Raw genomic sequence first — 22,770 nt, 5'->3', positions numbered from 1 at the left:
ATCTGGTCTTCCCAGGCAGTCTCCTGTCCCAGTACTACCCAACTCCTTGAGGCACGGCACCGATCTCCGTAGCCCTCGGCCTCTCACCTATCATATAGCTAGGGTTACAGTGGGGGGCTAGTCCTCTGGTAGCCACAAGAGTTTGACTTCCCTACTCGTACTTGTATTGCAACGTGCCTTGCCAGATAGCAGTAGGTGCCATTTTTATAATGGTCTTTGGTATGACCTGACTGTGAGTAGAACTCATGATCTCCCAATCAACAGGCGGCCACACTAACCACTAGGCCAACTCGCGGTTAGCGTGAGTGTGTAGCCGACGGGAAATGAATAGTGTGTTGGATTAGCACTAATCCTATGTTTTGGAAAATTGAAACTGTTGTCTTGGACCCTTCTGGGGTGTCACCAATCCATGTGCAAAGTATGGAGTATGTGCGTCCAGCCGTGTCGATTTGCACAGGTGAACAGACAGACAGACAGACAGACCGCCTTCCTTTAGTAGTATAGATAAACGTCTCCTAGTAAAAGTCACTACATCAACAATTACATGTTGGACTTTGTTAAACAATACAGTATGTCTTTAAAATCCATTGTCTTAGATCACATGATGTGTCCACCATACACGTCCCTGCGTATGAGCTGTTACTATAGAAACGATCATGTATTAGAAGGAGTGCATTAATATTTACCTATCGTTCATGTTACAGCCCGAACTACTATCTGAGCTTTGCTGTGATACAAAACTAATGCACACCTTCTGACCAATCAGATTCAAGAATTCAGCTATGCCGTAGTCGAAGCTAACAGTGTATGTCCTCTAACCATTTACATTTGTCGAAAGGCATTTTCAGGTGCATTCAAAACCTCAAACTATACCACGAGTTGGCCTAGTGGTTAGCGTGTCCGCGAGTTCTAGTCACAGTCGGGTCATACCAAAGACCATCATAAAAATGGTACCTACTGCCATCTGGCAAGGCGCGCCACAATACAGATGAAAGTAGGGAGTCAAACTCTCGCGGTTGCCAGAGAACTGGCCCACCACTGTAACCCCGGCTGTATAGGTGACAGGTCGAGGGCTACAGAAGCAGAGATTGGCACCATGCAATGCACCTTAAGGGCCTAGTTAGGACTGGGACGGGCATAGGAAAGACTTTGATTTTGACTGACAAAACCTCCAACTGCTCTCTTCTCAGACATTAACATACAAGACCACGCTAACACTGCTTGCCAAATCACTACAAAACACTACTATGCTAAATATATGGCAAAATAGTACGTACTTCATTCCAGAGTTGCTTCGCATGTGTACATGTGTAGAATTTAGTATGTGGTTTGGGATGCAGCCTAGCCAGCGAGAACCATCTATCTACCAGCAACCTTCAGCACAATGAAGCTTATGTGATGGAAAACAAACAAAGCTTAACTTACCACCATACTGTACATATCACCATAAACCCAAACGGAGTAAAATAGTAAAAGGTAAATGAGAACTCAAAGCTACTCTGTTGTTATGCTACGTTACAATTTCATCAGTAATATGGTTATTTCACTGTTTTTTTCCCACTTAGGCTCCACCCACTCAGAACAATCGCAACAAGTCACCCATGTATGTGGATGTATATACAGTGCCTTGCAAAAGTATTCATCCCCCTTGGTGTTTGTCCTGTTTTGTCGCATTGCAAGCTGGAATTAAAACGGATTGTTGGAGAGTGAGCACCATTTGATTTACACAACATGCCTACCACTTTAAAGGTGCACATTGTCGTTTTACTGAGACGCAAACAATAATTAAAATGAAAAATAAAAAAACAGAAATCTGGAGTGTGCATAAGTATTCACCCCTTTTGTATGAAACCCCTAAATCAGAGCTGGTCCAACCAATTCACTTCATAAGTCACATAATTAGTTGATTAAGATCCGCTTGTGTGCAATCAAAGTATCACATGATCTGTCACATGATGTCTGTATAAATCAACCTGTTCTGGAAGGACCCTGACTCTACAACACTACGAAGCAAGCAACATGAAAACCAAGGAGCCTCCAAACAGGTCAGAGACAAAGTTGTAGAGAAGTATAGATCAGGGTTGGGTTATAAAAAAATATCCCAAACTTTGAATATCCCACAGAGCACCATTAAATCCATTATAGCAAAATGGAAAGAATATGGCACCACTACAAACCTGACAAGAGAAGGCCGCCCACCAAAACTCACAGACCGGGCAAGAAGGGCATTAATCAGAGATGCAACAAAGACACCAATAATAACACTGAAGGAGCTGCAAAGATCCACAGTGGAGATGGAAGTATCTGTCCATAGGACCACTTTAAGCCATACACGCCACAGAGTGGGGCTTTATGGAAGAGTGGGCAGAAAAAAGCCATTGCTTAAGAAAACCCGTTTGCCCAACAGCATGTGGCAGACTCCCCAAACACATGGAAGAAGATTCTCTGGTCAAACAAGACTAAAATTGATCTTTTTGGCCATCATTGGAAATGCCATGTGTGGTGCAAACCCAACACCCTGAGAACACCATTCCTACAGTGAAGCATGGTGGTGGCAGCATCATGCTGTGGGGACATTTTTTTTATCTGCAGGGACAGGAAAGCTGGTCAGGACTGAAGGAAAGATAGATGGCACTAAATACAGGGCAATTCTGGAGGAAAACCTGTTTGAATCAGCCAGAGGTTTGAGAGTGGGATGAAAGTTCACGTTCCAGCAGGACAATGACCCTAAACATACTGCTAAAGCTACACTGGAGTGGTTTAAAGGGAAACATTTAAATGTTTTGGAATGACCTAATCAAAGCCCAGACCTCAATCCAATTGAGAATCTGTGGCATAACTTGAAGATTGCTGTACACCAATGCAACCCATCTAACTTGAAGGAGCTGGAGCAGTTTTGCCTTGAGGAATGGGCAAAAATCCCAGTGGCTAGATGTGCTAAGCTAATAGAGACATGCCCCAAGAGACTTGCAGCTGTAATTGCAGCAAAAGGTGGCTCTACAAAGTATTGACTTTGGGGGGTGAATACCTATGCGCACTCCAGATTTCTGTTTTTTTTTTCATCTTAATCATTGTTTGCATCACAATAAAACAACAATGTGCACCTTTAAAGCTGTAGGCATGTTGTGTAAATCAAATGGTGCTAACCCTCCAAAAATCCATTTTAATTCCAGCTTGTAATGCAACAAAAACAGGACAAACACCAAGGGGGATGAATACTTTTGCAAGACACTGTGTACACACACACACACTGTACATACATACACACACGAGTGTTTTACTGGGAAATACACCACTCATTTTTCATGTGTACTACCTGTCATTTGTGAGGAAATCGATGAATTGTTTTGATAAATTTGCATACTTTTTGCTTGTGAATGTGTCGATATAATAAAAAGAACATCACATGTTGGCTTAAAGATAAACTTCTCGTGTTGAAAAACTCACATTTTTCATACAAAATATATCCCGTAGGGCAGCACTGTTAGCGCTGTCGCCTCACAGCAAGAAGGTCCGGGTTTGAGCCCCGTGGCCGGCGAGGGCCTTTCTGTGCGGAGTTTGCATGTTCTCCCCGTGTCCACGTGGGTTTCCTCCGGGTGCTCCGGTTTCCCCCACAGTCCAAAGACATGCAGGTTAGGTTAACTGGTGACTCTAAATTGATCGTAGGTGTGAATGTGAATGGTTGTCTGTGTCTATGTGATGACCTGGCGACTTGTCCAGGGTGTACCCCGCCTCTTGCCTGTAATCAGCTGCATACATGTCAACCTTTGGTCAATCAAACCTGTATAACCAACCTCCAAAATCCGTATTTCCCTTATAAAATCCGTATAAGATGCAAATTAAAATAATTTACCTAAAATTTGAATGATAATTAGCAATGATATATCCCAGTTACTTTTTATTCAATATTAATAACAATAAACCTTCAGAATGAATACAAAGCTCCAATGTTTGACAAAAACACAAAGTGTTATCAGCGTAGTTACGAAGGAAATACTTCGTTGTTTGGAGACAGGTTTCACCGAGTGGCTATTATGCACGAGACTTCATATTAGCCACAAAGTCAGGAAAATCTGTTCGTAAAATTATGTTATAATGACCAAATACAATGAAAAGTATTTTTCCAGTCTCACCTGTGAAAGGTAATCCCATGTGATCTCGTTTGGACGGTAAACCTGTTGGTACAGTTAAACGCAGCACATGAATGAGGCGTCTTTATTCTCGGCTACTGTCTAGACGCTATACCAGAGACGGTTGAAGAATCTCCACTTTGCCACATCCAATATGGCGGCGAGGATGACGTATGATTCTACGCAGAAGGCGGCGTCTATGTTTATATGTCTATGACTTCACGGTTGGCGGGATTCTCGCAATGCGGTGTGCGCATGATCAAAAGTGGAACGAAGTCTCGCTACCACAAGACAATGCGCGATTTCATAAGACTCTTTACTGGCTGTCTGTGGTGTACAGTACGTTTGTAAATGTTATGCGCTCTTTTATCATCGTGGGAATTGATTATAGCTCTAAATAAATATTGAAGTTTTTTTAAAGAATCCGTATAACTTTATTTATACGCCCGTATACTATGTTTATTGAATCAAATCCGTATAAAATACGGACATTCCGTATAGGTTGACATGTAGTCAGCTGGGATAGGCTCCAGCTTGCCTGCGACCCTGTAGAACAGGATAAAGCGGCTAGAGATAATGAGATGAGATGAATATATCACCGTATCTGAGGAACATATTTTCCGATATTTCACTCCCACTGATGTCATTCAAAATGGCGAACTGGGGAAGCTACGGCCTCATGGTTAGAGAAACAGTTTTGGTACCGAAAGGTCACTAGTTCGATTCCCTGGACCAGCAGGAATGCCTGAAGTGCCCTTGAGCAAGGCACCTAACACTTGGGTATGTTGTCCATCGGCCTGGATAAGAGCACCTGCTAAATGCCTGTAATGTAAAATCGAAGCGTTTTCACTCGTGCTCTCAGACTTTTAGATCCCACTCTTCTTTTTTTCCCCCAACATATAAGAATCAGCAATTAACTGCCAATCGCCTGTTGTGTCTTGCACGAGACCTGTATTTAGCTTGACCATATTCTCCAAAAGAGCAAATTTAAAATAAAAAAAAGCATAAATACTAAACCAAGCCTAAACAAAGAGGAAAACTTTTGCACTTGTCCCTTCCAGTGCGTAAGATCACATTCAAATAATGAAACACTGCCCCCAGGTGGTGACTACGTGACTAACAAACCGAACCTTTCCCCCACCCATCACCTGGACAGAAACCGTTTTCGCAACAGTGCATCACTTACGCATTTCAAAGCACATCGGATTTGTTGCTGAAATTAAATCTAATTGTGAGCTGCTGCGTGCGAGTTAACAGTCCGCTACTAAACCTCATCCTGCCCCGATACCTTCCTGCAGCCTATAAAACACAGCTTGTGTGTGTGTGTGCATGACGAGCGTGTTACACGTCATGGCCTCAGAGATTCTTCTCCCCGAGTGACGGAACTCGAGTGAGATTCTGTGCTTGAGAAGGTTTAGGTCTCAGGTTGGATCTTTGTACAGTATAATAACAAGGCCATGCATCAAACAGCATCAAGACACTGCCAAAGCCAAAGACACTGGAATTATCTCGCGCTTTTCTGATGCTATCTGGAGATTACAGCATGACGTCATGAAACTCGTGAGGAATCCAGTGTTCTAGAAAGACAGTGGGTAGATACCACAGATTAGCAGATTATATGCTGTCTGTGTCACCATTAAAGGAGAACTGAAGGCAAATTTTTTATCATCGAAATTCTATTTCTCTCATGTTATTAAATATCGGAATGCATTTCTGATCGCTATTTTCTCATCTCATCTCATTATCTCTAGCCGCTTTATCCTGTTCTACAGGGTTGCAGGCAAGCTGGAGCCTATCCCAGCTGACTACGGGCGAAAGGCGGGGTACACCCTGGACAAGTCGCCAGGTCATCACAGGGCTGACACATAGACACAGACAACCATTCACACTCACATTCACACCTACGGTCAATTTAGAGTCACCAGTTAACCTAACCTGCATGTCTTTGGACTGTGGGGGAAACCGGAGCACCCGGAGGAAACCCACGCGGACACGGGGAGAACATGCAAACTCCGCACAGAAAGGCCCTCGCCGGCCACGGGGCTCGAACCCGGACCTTCTTGCTGTGAGGCGACAGCGCTAACCACTACACCACCGTGCCGCCCGATTGCTATTTTGTCGCTGCTATAGCAAGTTATGAGTGTTTGAAATACGCTCTGTAATATATCAGTCCATATGTCAAAGCAACGGCCGTAAACGAGATTCGTTGAGACCTGTGCGAGACATCGTAGGACGGAAGTAAAACGTACAGCGGAAATCGAAGTGACCGACATCTGCCAACGTTGTCAAAAGACGCGCGCGCCCTCTTTCGAATGCTGATGTAATCAAGCCGGAAGTTTTGTTTGCTTTGATCGCAATCAGGAAAGTTTGAAAAAAAGTAGGCAGTAATCGTCATTTAAACTCGTTTTTGTGCAATATTTCGTTTGGAAAACAGTTTTCAAAATGGTGGCGCTGACACCTGGCTGACACTTTGAAAGTCACACCTGGAGAACGCTCTGGACTCTTAAGGCCAATTTATGCTGACAACCCAGTCCTCGCAGATAACGTCGCAGACAGTGTCTGCGTAGCCCCCCCACCTTCGCAGACGCTCTGCGCGCACCTCCCAAAAATTGTGACCACCGCAGAAGCCTCGCAGACAGCATCGCAGACAAGCGGGCTCTGATTGGTCCACTCTACATCCGCTGTACACGCACTTCCGCTTCCCTACTTTCCCGGTTTGGTTTGTTTTCACGACCGCCATTTTTAAAAACACGAGCGAAGATGGAGCAGCACGAAGAGCGGTTGATCGAGGAAGTGAGGAAGTACGTACATCTATACGACTCCAGTTCTCGTCATTATAAGTAACCGGAGGATAAACACTCCACTAACCACACCCACCAACTACTCCTAGCGATTTCGCGACTTCGCGCCCCCTTGCGTTGTGGCGGTGAATAACATCGCGCACGCCTATTACTCCCCGCTCAACGATAAATTACAACTGTCTGCGAAAAGCTATCTGCGAAAGCCTTGTCGCAAGAGCATGCAGAGGCCTTAACAGTAGGGCTGGGTATCACCAGATACCTCACGATACGATACTATGGCGATATTTTGCCCACGATAACGATAATATCACGGTACAGCGATTCTGCGATAATCGATATATTGCAAGAAATTTCAACCACATCACAATATCTGTGTCACTGAAGAAAATCAGAATTTATTGACCACTATAAAATTACATTTCACATACATAACTACACACTCTTGCCAGACATATATTTGTCTCTATTCCACTGCTGGCAAAACCAAGAGTTGCTTCACTACAACATACAGAAAATTCCCATTTCTGTGCTAGTATTCTCAACTTTTCTGTAAGCATGGACACATCAGTGCTGCTTAACAAGCAGAATCAAATTGTTTTATGAAAACTTAAAACTTGCACTGCAGACTGCACATACATTTCAGTGCTAACACTAATATCAATTTGTTCTTTGTAAACTTGAGAACATATACCTGAGAACATTTAACTTGTGCTTATTTTGCAGGAACAACACACTGTCTGAAACACATTGAAAAGTGCAGTGGGCATCTTAATTTAATTGGAGCGAAACAGGTTTTGCAAAGTGCGTACTCTTTGTCCGGCTAACTGTTTTTTTTTCTCCTTTCCTTTGGAATCCAAAGTGCCTCCAAACATCTGCCTTACAGTTCGGCGGCGTCTCTAGGTTTATGTTAACAGCCATGCTTGCCTGTTTTTTTTCCTCACTGCAACCGCCAGGGAAAAAAGAGAAGACGAAGAGTGCCTTGCAGTGAGGTAGCGGCAAAGCGACACCTTGCGGAGTGGAGGTGCGGAAGTCGTACTGGATTTACAACCCGTCTGAAACATGATTTTATTATTTGAAAAAATATCGATATTCAAATTTTGAGTATCGATATTGAATCGGAAGACAAAGTATCGCGATATATCGCCGTATCGATATTCTTGCACACCCCTACTTTACAGTAATGCTTTTATGGCTGAGGACTACAGTTGACTTGGTGACTTTAGGACTGCAGTTATCATGAACAGTTTTGCACTCAAGTTTCCATCAATGAAGAGTTTATAACATCAACGAAACTGACTTCATGTTAAAACTGTTCATGTTATAGTCATGCTGTCTGTTGTTGCCCAAATGAGGATGGGTTCCCTTTTGAGTCTGGTTCCTCTCGAGGTTTCTTCCTCATGTCGTCTGAGGGAGTTTTTCCTTGCCACCGTCGCCACAGGCTTGCTCATTGGGGATAGATTAGGGATAAAATTAGCTCATGTTTTAAGTCGTTCCAATTCTGTAAAGCTGCTTTGCAACAACGTTTATTGTTAAAAGCGCTATACAAATAAACTTGATTTGACTTGACACTTGACGTTTCGAAGTCTCACACAAGTCTCATGAAGATCGCGCGGATAAGCGACGCCTGCCATGGACCAAATGAACTAAATTCAACACGGCTAAAAACCGAATAGGCCGAATAAGTCTAATATTTAATTGCAGTTAGTTGCCAATACGAGTCACGATATAAGGTTACTAAAACCGAAAACGTAATTGAATAACACGTTAATTAAGAAATAAAGCAAGTTTAAAAATGACTTCAGTTCTCCTTTAAAGGGGCAGTAAGTGATATTTCAGCGAAACCTTTTGAATGTTCTGTTGATCTGAATGGACAGATCAAACATGGGTTTGACAACTCAAAGGCTAGCTGACTTGTTTATCGGTGTACATGTTCGTTAGCAACTTTAATCAGGAATTTTCAGATACACTCGTATTTCAGTACTTAAACAATGTTTAAAGTCACAACTGGAGTACTGCTATTCATTATCGGATATGACAACACAGTTGAGATTGATAAGAAAATTCTCTGCAACATGAGATTTTTTTTTCTTCCCTGACTTTTTTTCTTTAAAATATATCTTCATTCATTCATTCATTCATCTTTAGCAATTGCAAAAGGGTCATGGAGGATTCGGAGCCTATTCCAGGAATGCTGGACGCAGGAAAACACCACACAGATAAATCTTTTCCACCGACGCAGTGCCTATGCCTAATCTAGAACCAGTTCCACGCATTTTAACAAAAGGCTGATGCTGTTGCTAAAAAGCTGCCACCAACACAGCACCACAAAATCTGGAACCCAAAGTTGGAACCACTGACATCAGTGGTTATGGGAGGGGCTACCGCATGAAATTTGCTGCTGTTTTAATAAAACATGAGCGAAATCAGAAATCGCAACACACAGCTAACCTCATATCATCTCTAGCCGCTTTATCCTGTTCTACAGGGTCGCAGGCAAGCTGGAGCCTATCCCAGCTGACTACGGGCGAAAGGCGGGGTACACCCTGGACAAGTCGCCAGGTCATCACAGGGCTGACACATAGACACAGACAACCATTCACACTCACATTCACACCTACGGTCAATTTAGAGTCACCAGTTAACCTAACCTGCATGTCTTTGGACCGAGGGCCTTTCTGTGTGGAGTTTGCATGTTCTCCCCGTGTCCGCGTGGGTTTCCTCCGGGTGCTCCGGTTTCCCCCACAGTCCAAAGACATGCAGGTTAGGTTAACTGGTGACTCTAAATTGACTGTAGGTGTGAATGTGAGTGTGAATGGTTGTCTGTGTCTATGTGTCAGCCCTGTGATGACCTGGCGACTTGTCCAGGGTGTACCCCGCCTTTCGCCCATAGTCAGCTGGGATAGGCTCCAGCTTGCCTGCGACCCTGTAGAACAGGATAAAGCGGCTAGAGATAATGAGATGAGATGAGATGAGACATTGTGCACAAAGCTCCGCCCCTAGAATCTATAGACCCTTTTCAGTCACGTGACCTTCGTAAACGCGACCACCATTTTGGACATGTAGCGGACTTCGGCTCAAATTGGTTTGAATGCGAGGAAGGCGACAAACAGAGAACATACAAGAAAAAGGAGCGAGATGCAGAAAACACCTTCGCTATCCAGCGACGTAGGGCATTTACAGGGCGAGCAGAGGGAGAAATAACAACAGTAATGACACATTAGCAACGCCGTACAGAAATAACGGTTTATGGCACAGACCCTTTCGGTTCTCGCTCATCTAGCTGCTACAATGACTGCTTAGACTGCAACAATAATACCTAACACACATTTAAGTATCCGTCGTAAAGACGTGAAACTCATCGAGTGACGAGTGTGTTCATTGATAAGCTAACACAATCTAAAAGTAGACATACCATCACACTGCCCTGGCGCTGTGTACAGTTTACCTTCTATGGTTTGTGCACTCACTATTTGCCATTACTTTCTCCAACCGTTGTTACAGATTACAGGGAACGGCCTGGATTTAAGAGACAAATACATGTTCCTCTTGTTCTGAACACTTATTTGTAGGCAGTGCTTAATTTGTAAAGTGGGAGGTCCCGGAGCGCAGAGGATGAGCGGCTCCGGTGCGGAAAAAAAGAGGGGGGAGGGGGGCGCTGCGCTGCGCTTCTGGGCATGTTTTGTAATAACACTGCAAATTAAGTTCATCTGCAGATATTTTGTGGATGTCGTTTCATGAGAGAAATCACCAACAAGACAGATATCAAAATCAGACATTAACACTAAATAAACTTGCATTTTTTTATTTAATTTTTTTTTTTGTTACATAGTCAAAAGAGGTGTCGGATCACCGGATCCAGTGTAAATAGCTGCCGGAGCCAACGGCCGAGGTTCCGGAGCGCGCTCCGGCTTGCTCCCCCTCAAATTAAGCGCTGTTTGTAGGACACTGCCTCTGATCTGTCCTACAGTCTACCAACAGCAAAGGAACACAACGCTAGCTAATGTCGTTAGCTAATAGCTACTACAGAAGAACAAAGAGGTTACAATGGGTTATTTTAGCCTATTTGGTTACACTCGCCGCCACACAATGTGAACAGCAATGTAATGCCTTTTCTGGCTAATTTTATTCGTCTTACCTCCAACAAAGTGGTCACTACACAAGCGTTGGTATGCCGAGGGCTGCCAATCTGTTTATGGCCGCTATCCATCTTCTCCGTCAGTCAGCATCTACCGGGATCCGATAAAATGATAACCCTTGCCTTGTGTGTTGATGGTTACTACATCCAGGTGCACAACAATATAGTGGCATGATGGAAGTCTTGCTGAAAATAAACACTTTCTTTGCTGCCGTTCCTCAATGCTGGCTGTGGTAAACTACTGGTAGTACATGTCCAAAATGGCGGCCGCGTTTGTCGTGACGTCACGTGAAAAGGGTCCATAGTGGCTTGTAGAGTTCAACTAGCGTTAGCGTTAGTCAGGACATCACTTTCAATGGCATGAAATTGAAGCTAGAACTCTATAACCATCAACTTATACTGATTTATGATGTGGTTAAGAGTGCCTGCGCTGTCCTGTTTTTTTTGTAAGCTACTTCGAAAACGGACATGCGCCAGCTCATCATCACTTCTAGGGCGCTTTTATTTTTCTTAGCGTTTTAAAAAGAAGAAAATGCTGATGCTGACTAATATTATGAAACCTGAGGCTAGATTGTCATCTTAAATCATTAGGCAAGCCTCAGCGACTGATACACACAACGTGTGTGTGTGTGTGTGTGTGTGTGTGTGTGTGTGTGTGTGTGTGTGTGAGAGAGAGAGAGAGAGCAGTCTACAGTTTAGCATTCGCATGGCCTCCAGCACTGTACAGTTATTATTGATTCATCTCCAGGGTGTCAGAACAGAAGGATCAGAGGAACACAGAGTCATTTCAAGCTACTGGATGACGATCAGAGGTCCGAGCGCCGTCTCTGTCTTCTCGTTTCATAGTCAGCTTTAACACACACCCTCCATGTACGGAGAGGTGCTGTGGAAACACCCAGCACACACGTACACCAAGCTAAAACTACTGGGCATAATTAAATAAACCCACGGCTTCAAGCTTTGATACTCAGTTTAGTCACAACGTTCTTATTAACATTTAAGCTTTCTATACACAGTCCTGTGCAAACGTCTTAGGGACATGTAAAGAAATGCTGGAGACCAAAAATGGCTTAAAAATAATGAAATGAAATGCTTCAACATTAAAAAAAAAAATACTATAAACACTAAGCAGTAAGCCATAATAAGTGAAACAGAATCAATATATGGTGAGAAACGACCCTTTGCTTTAAAAAAAATAAAAATAGTCGTCTCAGGTACAGTGAGTGCAGTTTTATGCGGAAATGAGCTGTAGGTTTTACTGAGCGTCTTACAGAACCAGACAGTTCTTCTGGACACTTTGACCGTCACACTCGCTTCTTCATTTTGCACCAAAACCCAGCAGCCTTCACTATGTTTTCGTTTTTAATCTGAAAAGTGCTCTCTTATGTAACATGCCGCTCAGATACTAAGGCCCCGGTCACACCGCCCGAACTTTGCTGGAGCGTTCCTGGAGCGGTGAAAAAAATTAATCACCGCTCGTAACCGTTCACCACCGTTTAACAAAAGTTGGCCCCCGTTAAAGCAACGCCGTATACGCTCGGCCATTGCTGATGTTTCTCGAGGGGCCCTCCTATCGCTCCGAAAGTTTTGAGCTGCACAAAATATTGCGAGCGGTGAGGAGGGGGCAATTTTCCGCCCCGGCAAAGTTCACCCCCGCTCCACCAATGCCCAGTCAAAGTTTGGCACTGCTAGACGCAAGTTCGTGGACGCTTGGGTCCGCTAGGCCAACGCAGAAATCTTGAACGCTGGACCACCGCTGCTTCGCCAGCGTTGCCCGGGCGGCGATTAAACATTGCACAAACTTCGGTGGAGCGGTTGTAAGCGTTTTATTAGCGGACACGGGGTTGCTGGAACGGTGTCGAGCGTTGAAGCAGCTATCCATGGCGGCGATGAACTTTGGTTTGGCGTTGGTATAGAGGTGTCGGAGCAGGACCAGAATTTGGCTATAAATACGGGAAGAAATGGACCAGGAGCTCATTTGGAATCGAGCTGCCGTTGAGTTCAGACCTCATCTATATCGAATTTGCTCAAAGTTACAGTAAAACTGTATCACCATGGATGCTGAGAGACTTGCTATGATTGGTACTAAACCAACTTTATACCCCCGCCGAGCCAAAGCCCACATGCGCAGAACGCCGCTATACCAACGCTCGCGTCACCGCTAAACCAACGCTCACTACCGCTAAACCAACGCCAAAGCAATGCCGGCTTCAGCGGTGCACCGCTAAGCCAACGCCCGTGTTTTCGATTTTTTTCCCATTTTGTGCGCGGTGACGAGCGTTGTCGAAATTCGGCCCCCCCTCCCTACCGTTCAAGGAACGCTCCAGCAAAGTTCGGGCGGTGTGACCGGGGCCAAACACTTTTTTTCTGTAACATTTAAAGGAGAACTGAAGACAAATTTTTTATCATCAAAATTCTACTTCTCATTTTAATAAATATCGGAATGCATTTCTGATCGCTATTTTGTCGCTGCTATAGCAAGTTATGAGTGTTTGAAATACGCTCTGTAATATATCAGTCCGTATGTCAACGCGATGGCTGTAAACGAGATTTGCTGAGCCCTTTGTGAGACTTTGTAGGACGGAAGTAAAACATACAGTGGAAATCAAAGTGACCGACATCTGCCAACGTTATCAAAAGACGCGCGCGCCCTCTTTCGAATGCTGACGTAATCAAGCCGGAAGTTTTCCCTGTGTCCGAAATCGCTCCCTACTCACTATATGGTGTGGACCCTATTTTGTAGTGCTGTCCGAAACCTTAGTGAGGATTATGTGGGGAAATGCGCTCAGTATGATGTGTGTTTATTATTTTGAAAACCCATTAGCCGCCTGATCTGGCACGTTTTAATTGTGCGACGGTAATGACGTAAATACCAGCGTGACGGACTCGTCCTTATCCTGTCGTCTTTCCAACTCTTCTCTACTCCACGCTGGTTCGAAGTCGTATGGAATAATCTCCATGTCACGTACGCGAGGGAGGCGGATGCATGTGCAGAAGTATACAGTTTAATAAAGTGCAAAATATATATACAGTGAGTCAATATATACACAGGCAGACAATCCAAAACAGCAGGCTAGATCAAAAACGAGAATACAGGCAGAAGGGTCGGTCGAGGCACAAACAATACATCAAAGGCTAAGCGAGGACAAGAACGAGAAACTGGCACAAGGATCGTGAAACAGGAAATCAAGACAAGTCGTGCCACATCGCGCAGGACTGACACTCCATCACTGATGAAGCTGGCAAATCTCGAAATTAATCTAAATTGGAACGATCTGGCCGCTGTGTAAACAGTTTTCAAAATGGCGGCGCTGACACTTCATGTTTGAAGTCTCGCACAAGTCTCGTGAAGATCGCGCGGCTAAGCGATGCCTGCTGTGAACCAAACAAACTACATTCAACGTGGCTAAAACCCGAAAAGGCCGATAAGTGTAATATAATACGCCAATACGAGTCACGATATAAGGTTAATACAACCGAAAACGTAATAACACGTTAATTAAGAAAGAAAGCAAGTTTAAAAATGACTTCAGTTCCCCTTTAGTTTTGTGCTGAAAAATGAACGTTTGGACTCTAAGATGTTTTGGTACTGACTCGATAATGTAGAAATCATAAAATGGAAATCTAGAACAAAGTTTATATGAAAAAAATAAATAACAGGGGGACTAAGACTTTTGCACAGTACCGTAAGGAGAGAGCAAATGCCTGTGAGAAGTCGACGAGTCTCACAGCACCATCCCAATTACACAGAGCTGAGACTAATTGATCTAAATTGACGCTTAGATTAATTAATTTATTTATTTACCTGTTTAAATGTATTTATTCATTGCATAAGTTTATGTATTTATTTTTACTTGCTTAAAAAATAGGTATTTATTTACTCATCATTTGCATAGCTGTATTTGTTTGATTACATTATTTATTTATGCTTCAGTTTATTTATTTACCTGCTTAAATGGATTTATGTCCTATTTAGTGATTTACTTGCTTCAGTTGATTCATTTTCTGTCTTAAATTTGTTTCCTTTTATAAAATGCATTTTTATATCCAGTATGTACAACCCCGATTCCAAAAAAGTTGGGACAAAGTACAAATTGTAAATAAAAACGGAATGCAATAATTTACAAATCTCAAAAACTGATATTGTATTCACAATTGAACATAGACAACATATCAAATGTCGAAAGTGAGACATTTTGAAATTTCATGCCAAATATTGGCTCATTTGAAATTTCATGACAGCAACACATCTCAAAAAAGTTGGGACAGGGGCAATAAGAGGCTGGAAAAGTTAAAGGTACAAAAAAGGAACAGCTGGAGGACCAAATTACAACTCATTAGGTCAATTGGCAATAGGTCATTAACATGACTGGGTATAAAAAGAGCACCTTGGAGTGGCAGCGGCTCTCAGAAGTAAAGATGGGAAGAGGATCACCAATCCCCCTAATTCTGCGCCGACAAATAGTGGAGCAATATCAGAAAGGAGTTCGACAGTGTAAAATTGCAAAGAGTTTGAACATATCATCATCTACCATGCATATCATCATCAAAAGATTCAGAGAATCTGGAAGAATCTCTGTGCGTAAGGGTCAAGGCCGGAAAACCATACTGGGTGCCCGTGATCTTTGGGCCCTTAGACGGCACTGCATCACATACAGGCATGCTTCTGTATTGGAAATCACAAAATGGGCTCAGGAATATTTCCAGAGAACATTATCTGTGAACACAATTCACCGTGCCATCCACTGTTGCCAGCTAAAACTCTATAGTTCAAAGAAGAAGCCGTATCTAAACATGATCCAGAAGCGCAGACGTCTTCTCTGGGCCAAGGCTCATTTAAAATGGACTGTGGCAAAGTGGAAAACTGTTCTGTGGTCAGACGAATCAAAATTTGAAGTTCTTTATGGAAATCAGGGACGCCGTGTCATTCGGACTAAAGAGGAGAAGGACGACCCAAGTTGTTATCAGCGCTCAGTTCAGAAGCCTGCATCTCTGATGGTATGGGGTTGCATTAGTGCGTGTGGCATGGACAGCTTACACATCTGGAAAGACACCATCAATGCTGAATGGTATATCCAGGTTCTAGAGCAACATATGCTCCCATCCAGACGACGTCTCTTTCAGGGAAGACCTTGCATTTTCCAACATGACAATGCCAAACCACAAACTGCATCAATTACAGCATCATGGCTGTGTAGAAGAAGGGTCCGGGTACTGAACTGGCCAGCCTGCAGTCCAGATCTTTCACCCATAGAAAACATTTAGCGCATCATAAAACGGAAGATACGACAAAAAAGACCTAAGACAGTTGAGCAACTAGAATCCTACATTAGACAAGAATGGGTTAACATTCCTATCCCTAAACTTAAGCAACTTGTCTCCTCAGTCCCCAGACGTTTACAGACTGTTGTAAAGAGAAAAGGGGATGTCTCACAGTGGTAAACATGGCCTTGTCCCAACTTTTTTGAGATGTGTTGTTGTCATGAAATTTAAAATCACTTAATTTTTCTCTTTAAATGATACATTTTCTCAGTTTAAACATTTGATATGTCATCTATGTTCTATTCTGAATAAAATATGGAATTTTGAAACTTCCACATCATTGCAGTCCGTTTTTATTTACAATTTGTACTTTGTCCCAACTTTTTTGGAATCGGGGTTGTATTTATTTGCAAACATTTATGTGCTTGTTGATTTGCAGAATGTATTTACTTACTTGCTTGATCTATCGGTCTATCTGTGTCTCTACCCATCTACACTACCGTTCAAAAGTTTGGGGTCACCCAGACAATTTTGTGTTTTCCATGAAAAGTCACACTTTTATTTACCACCATAAGTTGTAAAATGAATAGAAAATATAGTCAAGACATTTTTCTGGCCATTTTGAGCATTTAATCGACCCCACAAATGTGATGCTCCAGAAACTCAATCTGCTCAAAGGAAGGTCAGTTTTATAGCTTCTCTAAAGAGCTCAACTGTTTTCAGCTGTGCTAACATGATTGTACAAGGGTTTTCTAATCATCCATTAGCCTTCTGAGGCAATGAGCAAACACATTGTACCATTAGAACACTGGAGTGAGAGTTGCTGGAAATGGGCCTCTATACACCTATGGAGATATTGCACCAAAAACCAGACATTTGCAGCTAGAATAGTCATTTACCACATTAGCAATGTATAGAGTGCATTTCTGATTAGTTTAAAGTGATTTTCATTGAAAAGAACAGTGCTTTTCTTTCAAAAATAAGGACATTTCAAAGTGACCCCAAACTTTTGAACGGTAGTGTATATATTTGTCTATTTGTTTGCCCATCTATCTACTTACTTAATAAGAAAGTATGAACTGATATCTAACATTAAATCAATACTGCAGGTCAGTTATGTTTCATTATTTGGGAAAGCAAATCACAAATAAATAAATAAATAAATCAGTGTGATTTATGGACAGAGAAACAGAATAAAAGTTAATGCAGGATTTGAAAAAAAAAAAACACCTCTTACCTTTTTCTCCGAGTCTTTTGCTCTCTTGCCATTGTGCTGCTGTGGAAGATGTTGGTGCTCACTAAAGTGTTTCTCCGTCCCGAACAGCTTGTTGGCCCACTCGTCCTTGTGGGCATGGAGCCGGTGGGGCTGGGAGGCGATGTCTCGCGCCGCGCGGTACCGGTCAGCTGGGATCTTACTCATGGGAGGCGGCAGCGTGCTGCAGTTAGCGCTGGACCAGCCGTCTGTGGACTCGCTGTAGGACTCCTGATCGCTGCTGCGGCCCTGGTGCCACTCTCTCAGGACGTGAACAGGGAGCCAGCGCTGGCTCCCTGCGCCCTTCTTAGAGTGGGCGGGGAAATGGTGGCGGGTGGGAAGTCCGGATACGTCCAGCCGGGACGAGGAGTTCAGGTGTCTGCCGGACAGAGGGGCTGGGTCTGGGTGGGAGTGTGGGTGCGGCTCGGAGAACTCGTGCCTGTAGCCATTCCGATGCGTTATAGAGGGAGGAGGAGGAGGATGGGGAGGAGGAGGAGAAGAAGGCAGACCACCCTGAGTGCTGGGGTTCCTACCGCCTTGTGCACTTTCCCATAACGCCAGAGGCACATGGCGGGCAGGATTGGCACCGAGGTCAACCAAAAGGACGCGGTTGTTTTTTTCTTCGGGTAGGAAGTTGCCGATTCCACTGTCGCTGTTGCTACTGGTGCTGTTGTTCTGCTGAGCGTCCAGGTCGCCGTCGAGGAACGCTCGTGCTCGCACGCCTTCGATGGACTCGCCCATGTCACGGTAGAGCACTGATACAAACTGGAGCAGCGGCTGAGATGTTGGGGGGAATTCCAAACAGCCACCGGTGTCCGGATCTGGAGTGCAGTTAAAACCGAAGCGCCGAGAGATCCCCTGATGTACCTTAATAATAATAACAACAATAATAAACATTATTTACAAATTATCTTACACAGCTCAAAGTGTTTATTGTATGTGGAAACAAACAAATCATTAAACAGATATGCCTATTACCAAAATGTTTTTGCACATTAAAGGGGCAGTTTGTTGTTTTTCTAACCTCCTGCTGTTGGCATGGCAATTTAAAATTGCAATGAAAACACTGACTAACTTTCATATTCGGCCAACAGACCCAACCTTATCTGTTCAAACTACATATGGCTTGTATGTTGAGACTGGTCCAGCTGGGGGCGGAGCTTGATTTCAGGGTCAGAAAAATCAGGCAATATTGGAAATCAGTTTTTCTAAAGCATCTTCAAAATGGTACATCATATCATAGACACACATTTCACTGGGAAAAAAAAGAAAAAACAAAAAGATGAGTTTTAATACCTTGTGGTGACAAAGCTCGGGATCAACAAGGAAGACATGGCAGGAGGTTCTCGAGCCCTGGTCTTCATCTGCAACTGCATTCATGCCGTGATCATCAGCAGCCTGCATAGTGACCAGGCCAAAGAAGCGGCGGTCGTCTGGGCACACGGCGCTGAATGCCAGCTTCTCGGCTGGGTAGGCAGCCAGGACGGCTCTGCGTTCACTGCGTAGGAGTACACGGTCGTGAAGCACCTCGAGCAGGACCAGCGAGTGCACCTTGTGCTCGGCTCTCAGGCGGCGCATACAGCCACGTATTGCCTGAATACTGTCACTCTCCAGGTTGGCACCACTCGACGCCAGCTCGATGGAACCCAAGTAACCCACGATCATGCCGACATTGAGGATGCTGGCTGAGTCAGCTTCCTGCCTGCCTGAGTCAGGTTCAAACACATCCACGAACACAGAGTCATCACGCAGCACTCTGGCCATTTCCTGTTCTGAAAGGGGGTTCACATCACTCCTGTGTGCCTCAACATCTCCACACAGGAAGTCCAGCTCAGACATCGGTCTCCGTTTTGCAGCGGCTTTCTCCGAGCTGCTGGAAGAGTGGCTGGAGGAGTTCTCAAAGATCATACTGAAGATCCCTCCAGACTGCATCTCGGCCACCACGCGCTCAGCACGGTTTATTCCCAAAGTCTTGGAGTCCATCTTTGGTCGGAGCCAGTGGCTTTTGTGCTCATGGAATCCAAGCTCCTCGTCACTGGAGCACGAGTCCAACTGTCCACTCTCAGCGATGAGCAAGTGTAGCACACCTGAGCAACGGCCGATCAGCTTGACCACGTCCTCGTGGGATGCCTTCGCCACATTGATGTCATTCACGGCGAGGATTTGGTCTCCAGCGCGTAGGCCAACGTAGTCGGCCGGACTGCCTTTCAGGACGCAGCTCAGTACACATGGTGAGTGGCCTGAGAGTGTGAAACCGTAACCTGTCCTTCCTCGAGCTACCTCCACCCCTCTGATGCGGCCCAGTGCCTGGCCATTAGCACGCCGTCTGCTTGCCTCAGATGATCTGAACATTGTCGGTTGGGGTCTTCGTTCACATGCAGCTGCCAAGGGCTTCACAAATATAGACCAGGAGGGCTAAATGTCACACTCAGGTGAGATCATCCTCTGTTACAGTCGCTTTCAGGAGAGGAACGTCCTGACACTGGAAACCTGGTTTAAGGAGGAAACACCTCCTGCAAAGTGTGAGGGATAGATAAGTCATATAAAATAAATAAATAAATAAATAAATAAATAAAGCTGTACATGAAGGAAACATTATGATGACCATCCACAGACCATCTAGTTGTTGTTTTTAACAACATACAACAGTACTACTACCAAGAAGAAGAAGAAGCAGAAACAAAAGAAGAGGAGGAGGTAGGAAAAGAAGAAGAAACAGAAGTGATAGAAGAGGAAGAAGAAACAAAAGAAGAGGAAGAAAAAGAAACAGAAGAGGAAGAATAAGAAGAAACAGAAGCGACAGAAGAGGAAGAAGAAACAAGAAGAGGCAGAAGAGGAAGAAGAAACAGAAGAGGAAGAAACAGAAGAAAAAGAAGAAGAAACAAGAAGAGGCAGAAGAAGAAACAGAAGAAGAAGAAACAGAAGAAGAAGAAGAAACAGAAGCGACAGAAGAGGAAGAAGAAGAAACAAGAAGAGGCAGAAGAAGAAACAGAAGAAGAGGAAGAAACAGAAGAAGAGGAGGAGGAAGAGGAAGAAACAGAAGAAGAAACAGAAGAGGAAGAAACAGAAGAAGAAACAGAAGAGGAAGAAGAAACAGAAGCGACAGAAGAGGAAGAAGAAACAAGAAAAGGCAGAAGAAGAAACAGAAGAGGAAGAAACAGAAGAAGAAACAGAAGAGGAAGAAGAAACAGAAGCGACAGAAGAGGAAGAAACAGAAGAAGAAACAGAAGAGGAAGAAGAAACAGAAGCGACAGAAGAGGAAGAAGAAGAAACAAGAAAAGGCAGAAGAAGAAACAGAAGAGGAAGAAGAAACAGAAGCGACAGAAGAGGAAGAAGAAACAAGAAGAGGCAGAAGAAGAAACAGAAGAGGAAGAAGAAGAAGAAACAAAAGAAGAAAAAGAAGAGGAAACAGAAGAAGAGGAAGAAGAAACAGAAGTGGAAGAAGAATAAGAGAATAAGAGAAACAGAAGAAACAAGAGGAGAAAGAAAAAGAAACAGAAGAGGAAGAAACAAGAAGAGGAAATAGAAGAAGAAACAGAAGAGGAAGAGGAAATAGAAGAAGAGGAAGAAACAAGAAGAGAAAGAGGAAATAGAAGAAGAAACAGAAGAAGAGGAGGAGGAAGAGGAAGAAACAGAAGAAGAGGAAGAAACGGAAGAGGAGGAAGAAACAGAAGAAGAAACAGAAGAGGAAGAAACAGAAGAAGAGGAGGAAGAGGAAGAAACAGAAGAAGAAACAGAAGAGGAAGAAGAAGAGGAAGAAACAGAAGAAGAAGAAGAAACAGAAGAGGAAGAAGAAGAAACAGAAGAGCAACAACAACTTCATATAATGTATTTCTGACTGTAATATATTTCTATTATCTACATTATGACTTTCAGCATGCAAGAACGCTCAAAAGCCCAAACATGCATTACTCAAAGATAGCTTTCGGGCTTCTGGAAGACTTTTACAGCAGTGTTTCCCTCACAATTACAATGTAAACCCGCTCCGAACGAGCTCACTCACTCACACTTTACAACTAGCTTTAACTTTCCGTTATTGTTCGTCGCTTTTGCAATGAACACTCATTCAACCTTGCTATCTGGTCCCCGCCCATCCGCGCGCTCCCATTGGATAACACTCCCAACCTCGCCTTGTGTCGCCATGGCGACTGAACAGCAACGCTCCATTTCTCAACGCCTATTGGCCAGCGGCCTTGTCGATCATCTTGAGAACTGCTCCCAGTTCGGAGATCCAGCCTGGTTGAGACTAACTAGTCGGCTGGAAATCCAAAGTATTCCACAGGTATCGGGTGAATGTTTATAAAGGAATAAACAAGGAAATAATATATATTTTGTTTTACGTTTTCATTCTACAATAATTATTAATATTTCTTCTTCCTCCTCTTGTCCTTTCCTTGAGCTTTAATGCAGTTTTCTGAGGAGCAGGCGCTAGTGGGAGGGCTGGATCATGAGACTAACCTGATAAAATATTCTTTACTTTAATTAATATCAGGAAAGGCGAGTCAGTGCCACAGCTGCTGTGCTCCAGGTGTTTAATCTGGTTTCCAAAGTAACACTAAACTCCTGAAGTAGCAACCCAGAAAAGCTAGAAAGCTTTCATAAAAGTTTACTCACCAGTTCCTCCAGTGATCTCCTTCCTGCCTTATTCAGGGTTTGGACTCCACACGTTGTTCTGGATAACAATGTGACTGTGTTTTGCTAAAACAAAAGGAGGTGAGAGTGGGATAGAACTGGACCACTGCTGTGTGGACCATCTTGGTCACGTGACCTCAGGATTTCTGGAGGGAGGGGAAACACTGTATTTCCACAAAGTCCAGTAACAGGACAGCAACACAAACACAACAATCAAATCAGAGCCTCTTGGTTCATATCATTTCGAGTAACACATAGAAAGGTGACAAAACTGTCTCAAGAATTGTTCCAGGAGCCACCAGAACAGCTTCAAGTGCTCCTTCACACAGATCGTAGGAACCTCAAGTCTCAGGAACTGTACGGGAAGAATGAACACTCATCTCATTATCTCTAGCTGCTTTATCCTGTTCTACAGGGTCGCAGGCAAGCTGGAGCCTATCCCAGCTGACTACGGGCGAAAGGCGGGGTACACCCTGGACAAGTCGCCAGGTCATCACAGGGCTGACACATAGAGACAGACAACCATTCACACTCACATTCACACCTACGGTCAATTTA

General features: G+C 43.8%; 1 protein-coding gene across 1 annotated transcript in view; it reads right to left on the bottom strand.

Moving 5' to 3' along the window:
* Positions 1-21,560, bottom strand: part of LOC132888913 (regulator of G-protein signaling 12-like) — a 59,590-nt gene extending 38,030 nt beyond the window's left edge. Inside the window, exons 1-3 of the mRNA XM_060925005.1 lie at positions 21,493-21,560; positions 18,877-20,093; positions 17,566-18,447 (exon numbers count right to left, since the gene is read on the bottom strand). Of these exons, the coding sequence (XP_060780988.1) occupies positions 17,566-18,447; positions 18,877-19,932 (1,938 nt within the window). The 5' untranslated portion in view covers positions 19,933-20,093; positions 21,493-21,560. The remainder of the gene's footprint in view (positions 1-17,565; positions 18,448-18,876; positions 20,094-21,492) is intronic.
* Positions 21,561-22,770: the final 1,210 nt, after the last annotated feature.

Source organism: Neoarius graeffei, chromosome 7 (assembly GCF_027579695.1).
Source record: "Neoarius graeffei isolate fNeoGra1 chromosome 7, fNeoGra1.pri, whole genome shotgun sequence".
NCBI lineage: Eukaryota > Metazoa > Chordata > Actinopteri > Siluriformes > Ariidae > Neoarius > Neoarius graeffei.
The sequence above is the reverse complement of the archived record's forward strand: the minus strand, read 5'-3'. Positions and strand labels throughout refer to the sequence as shown.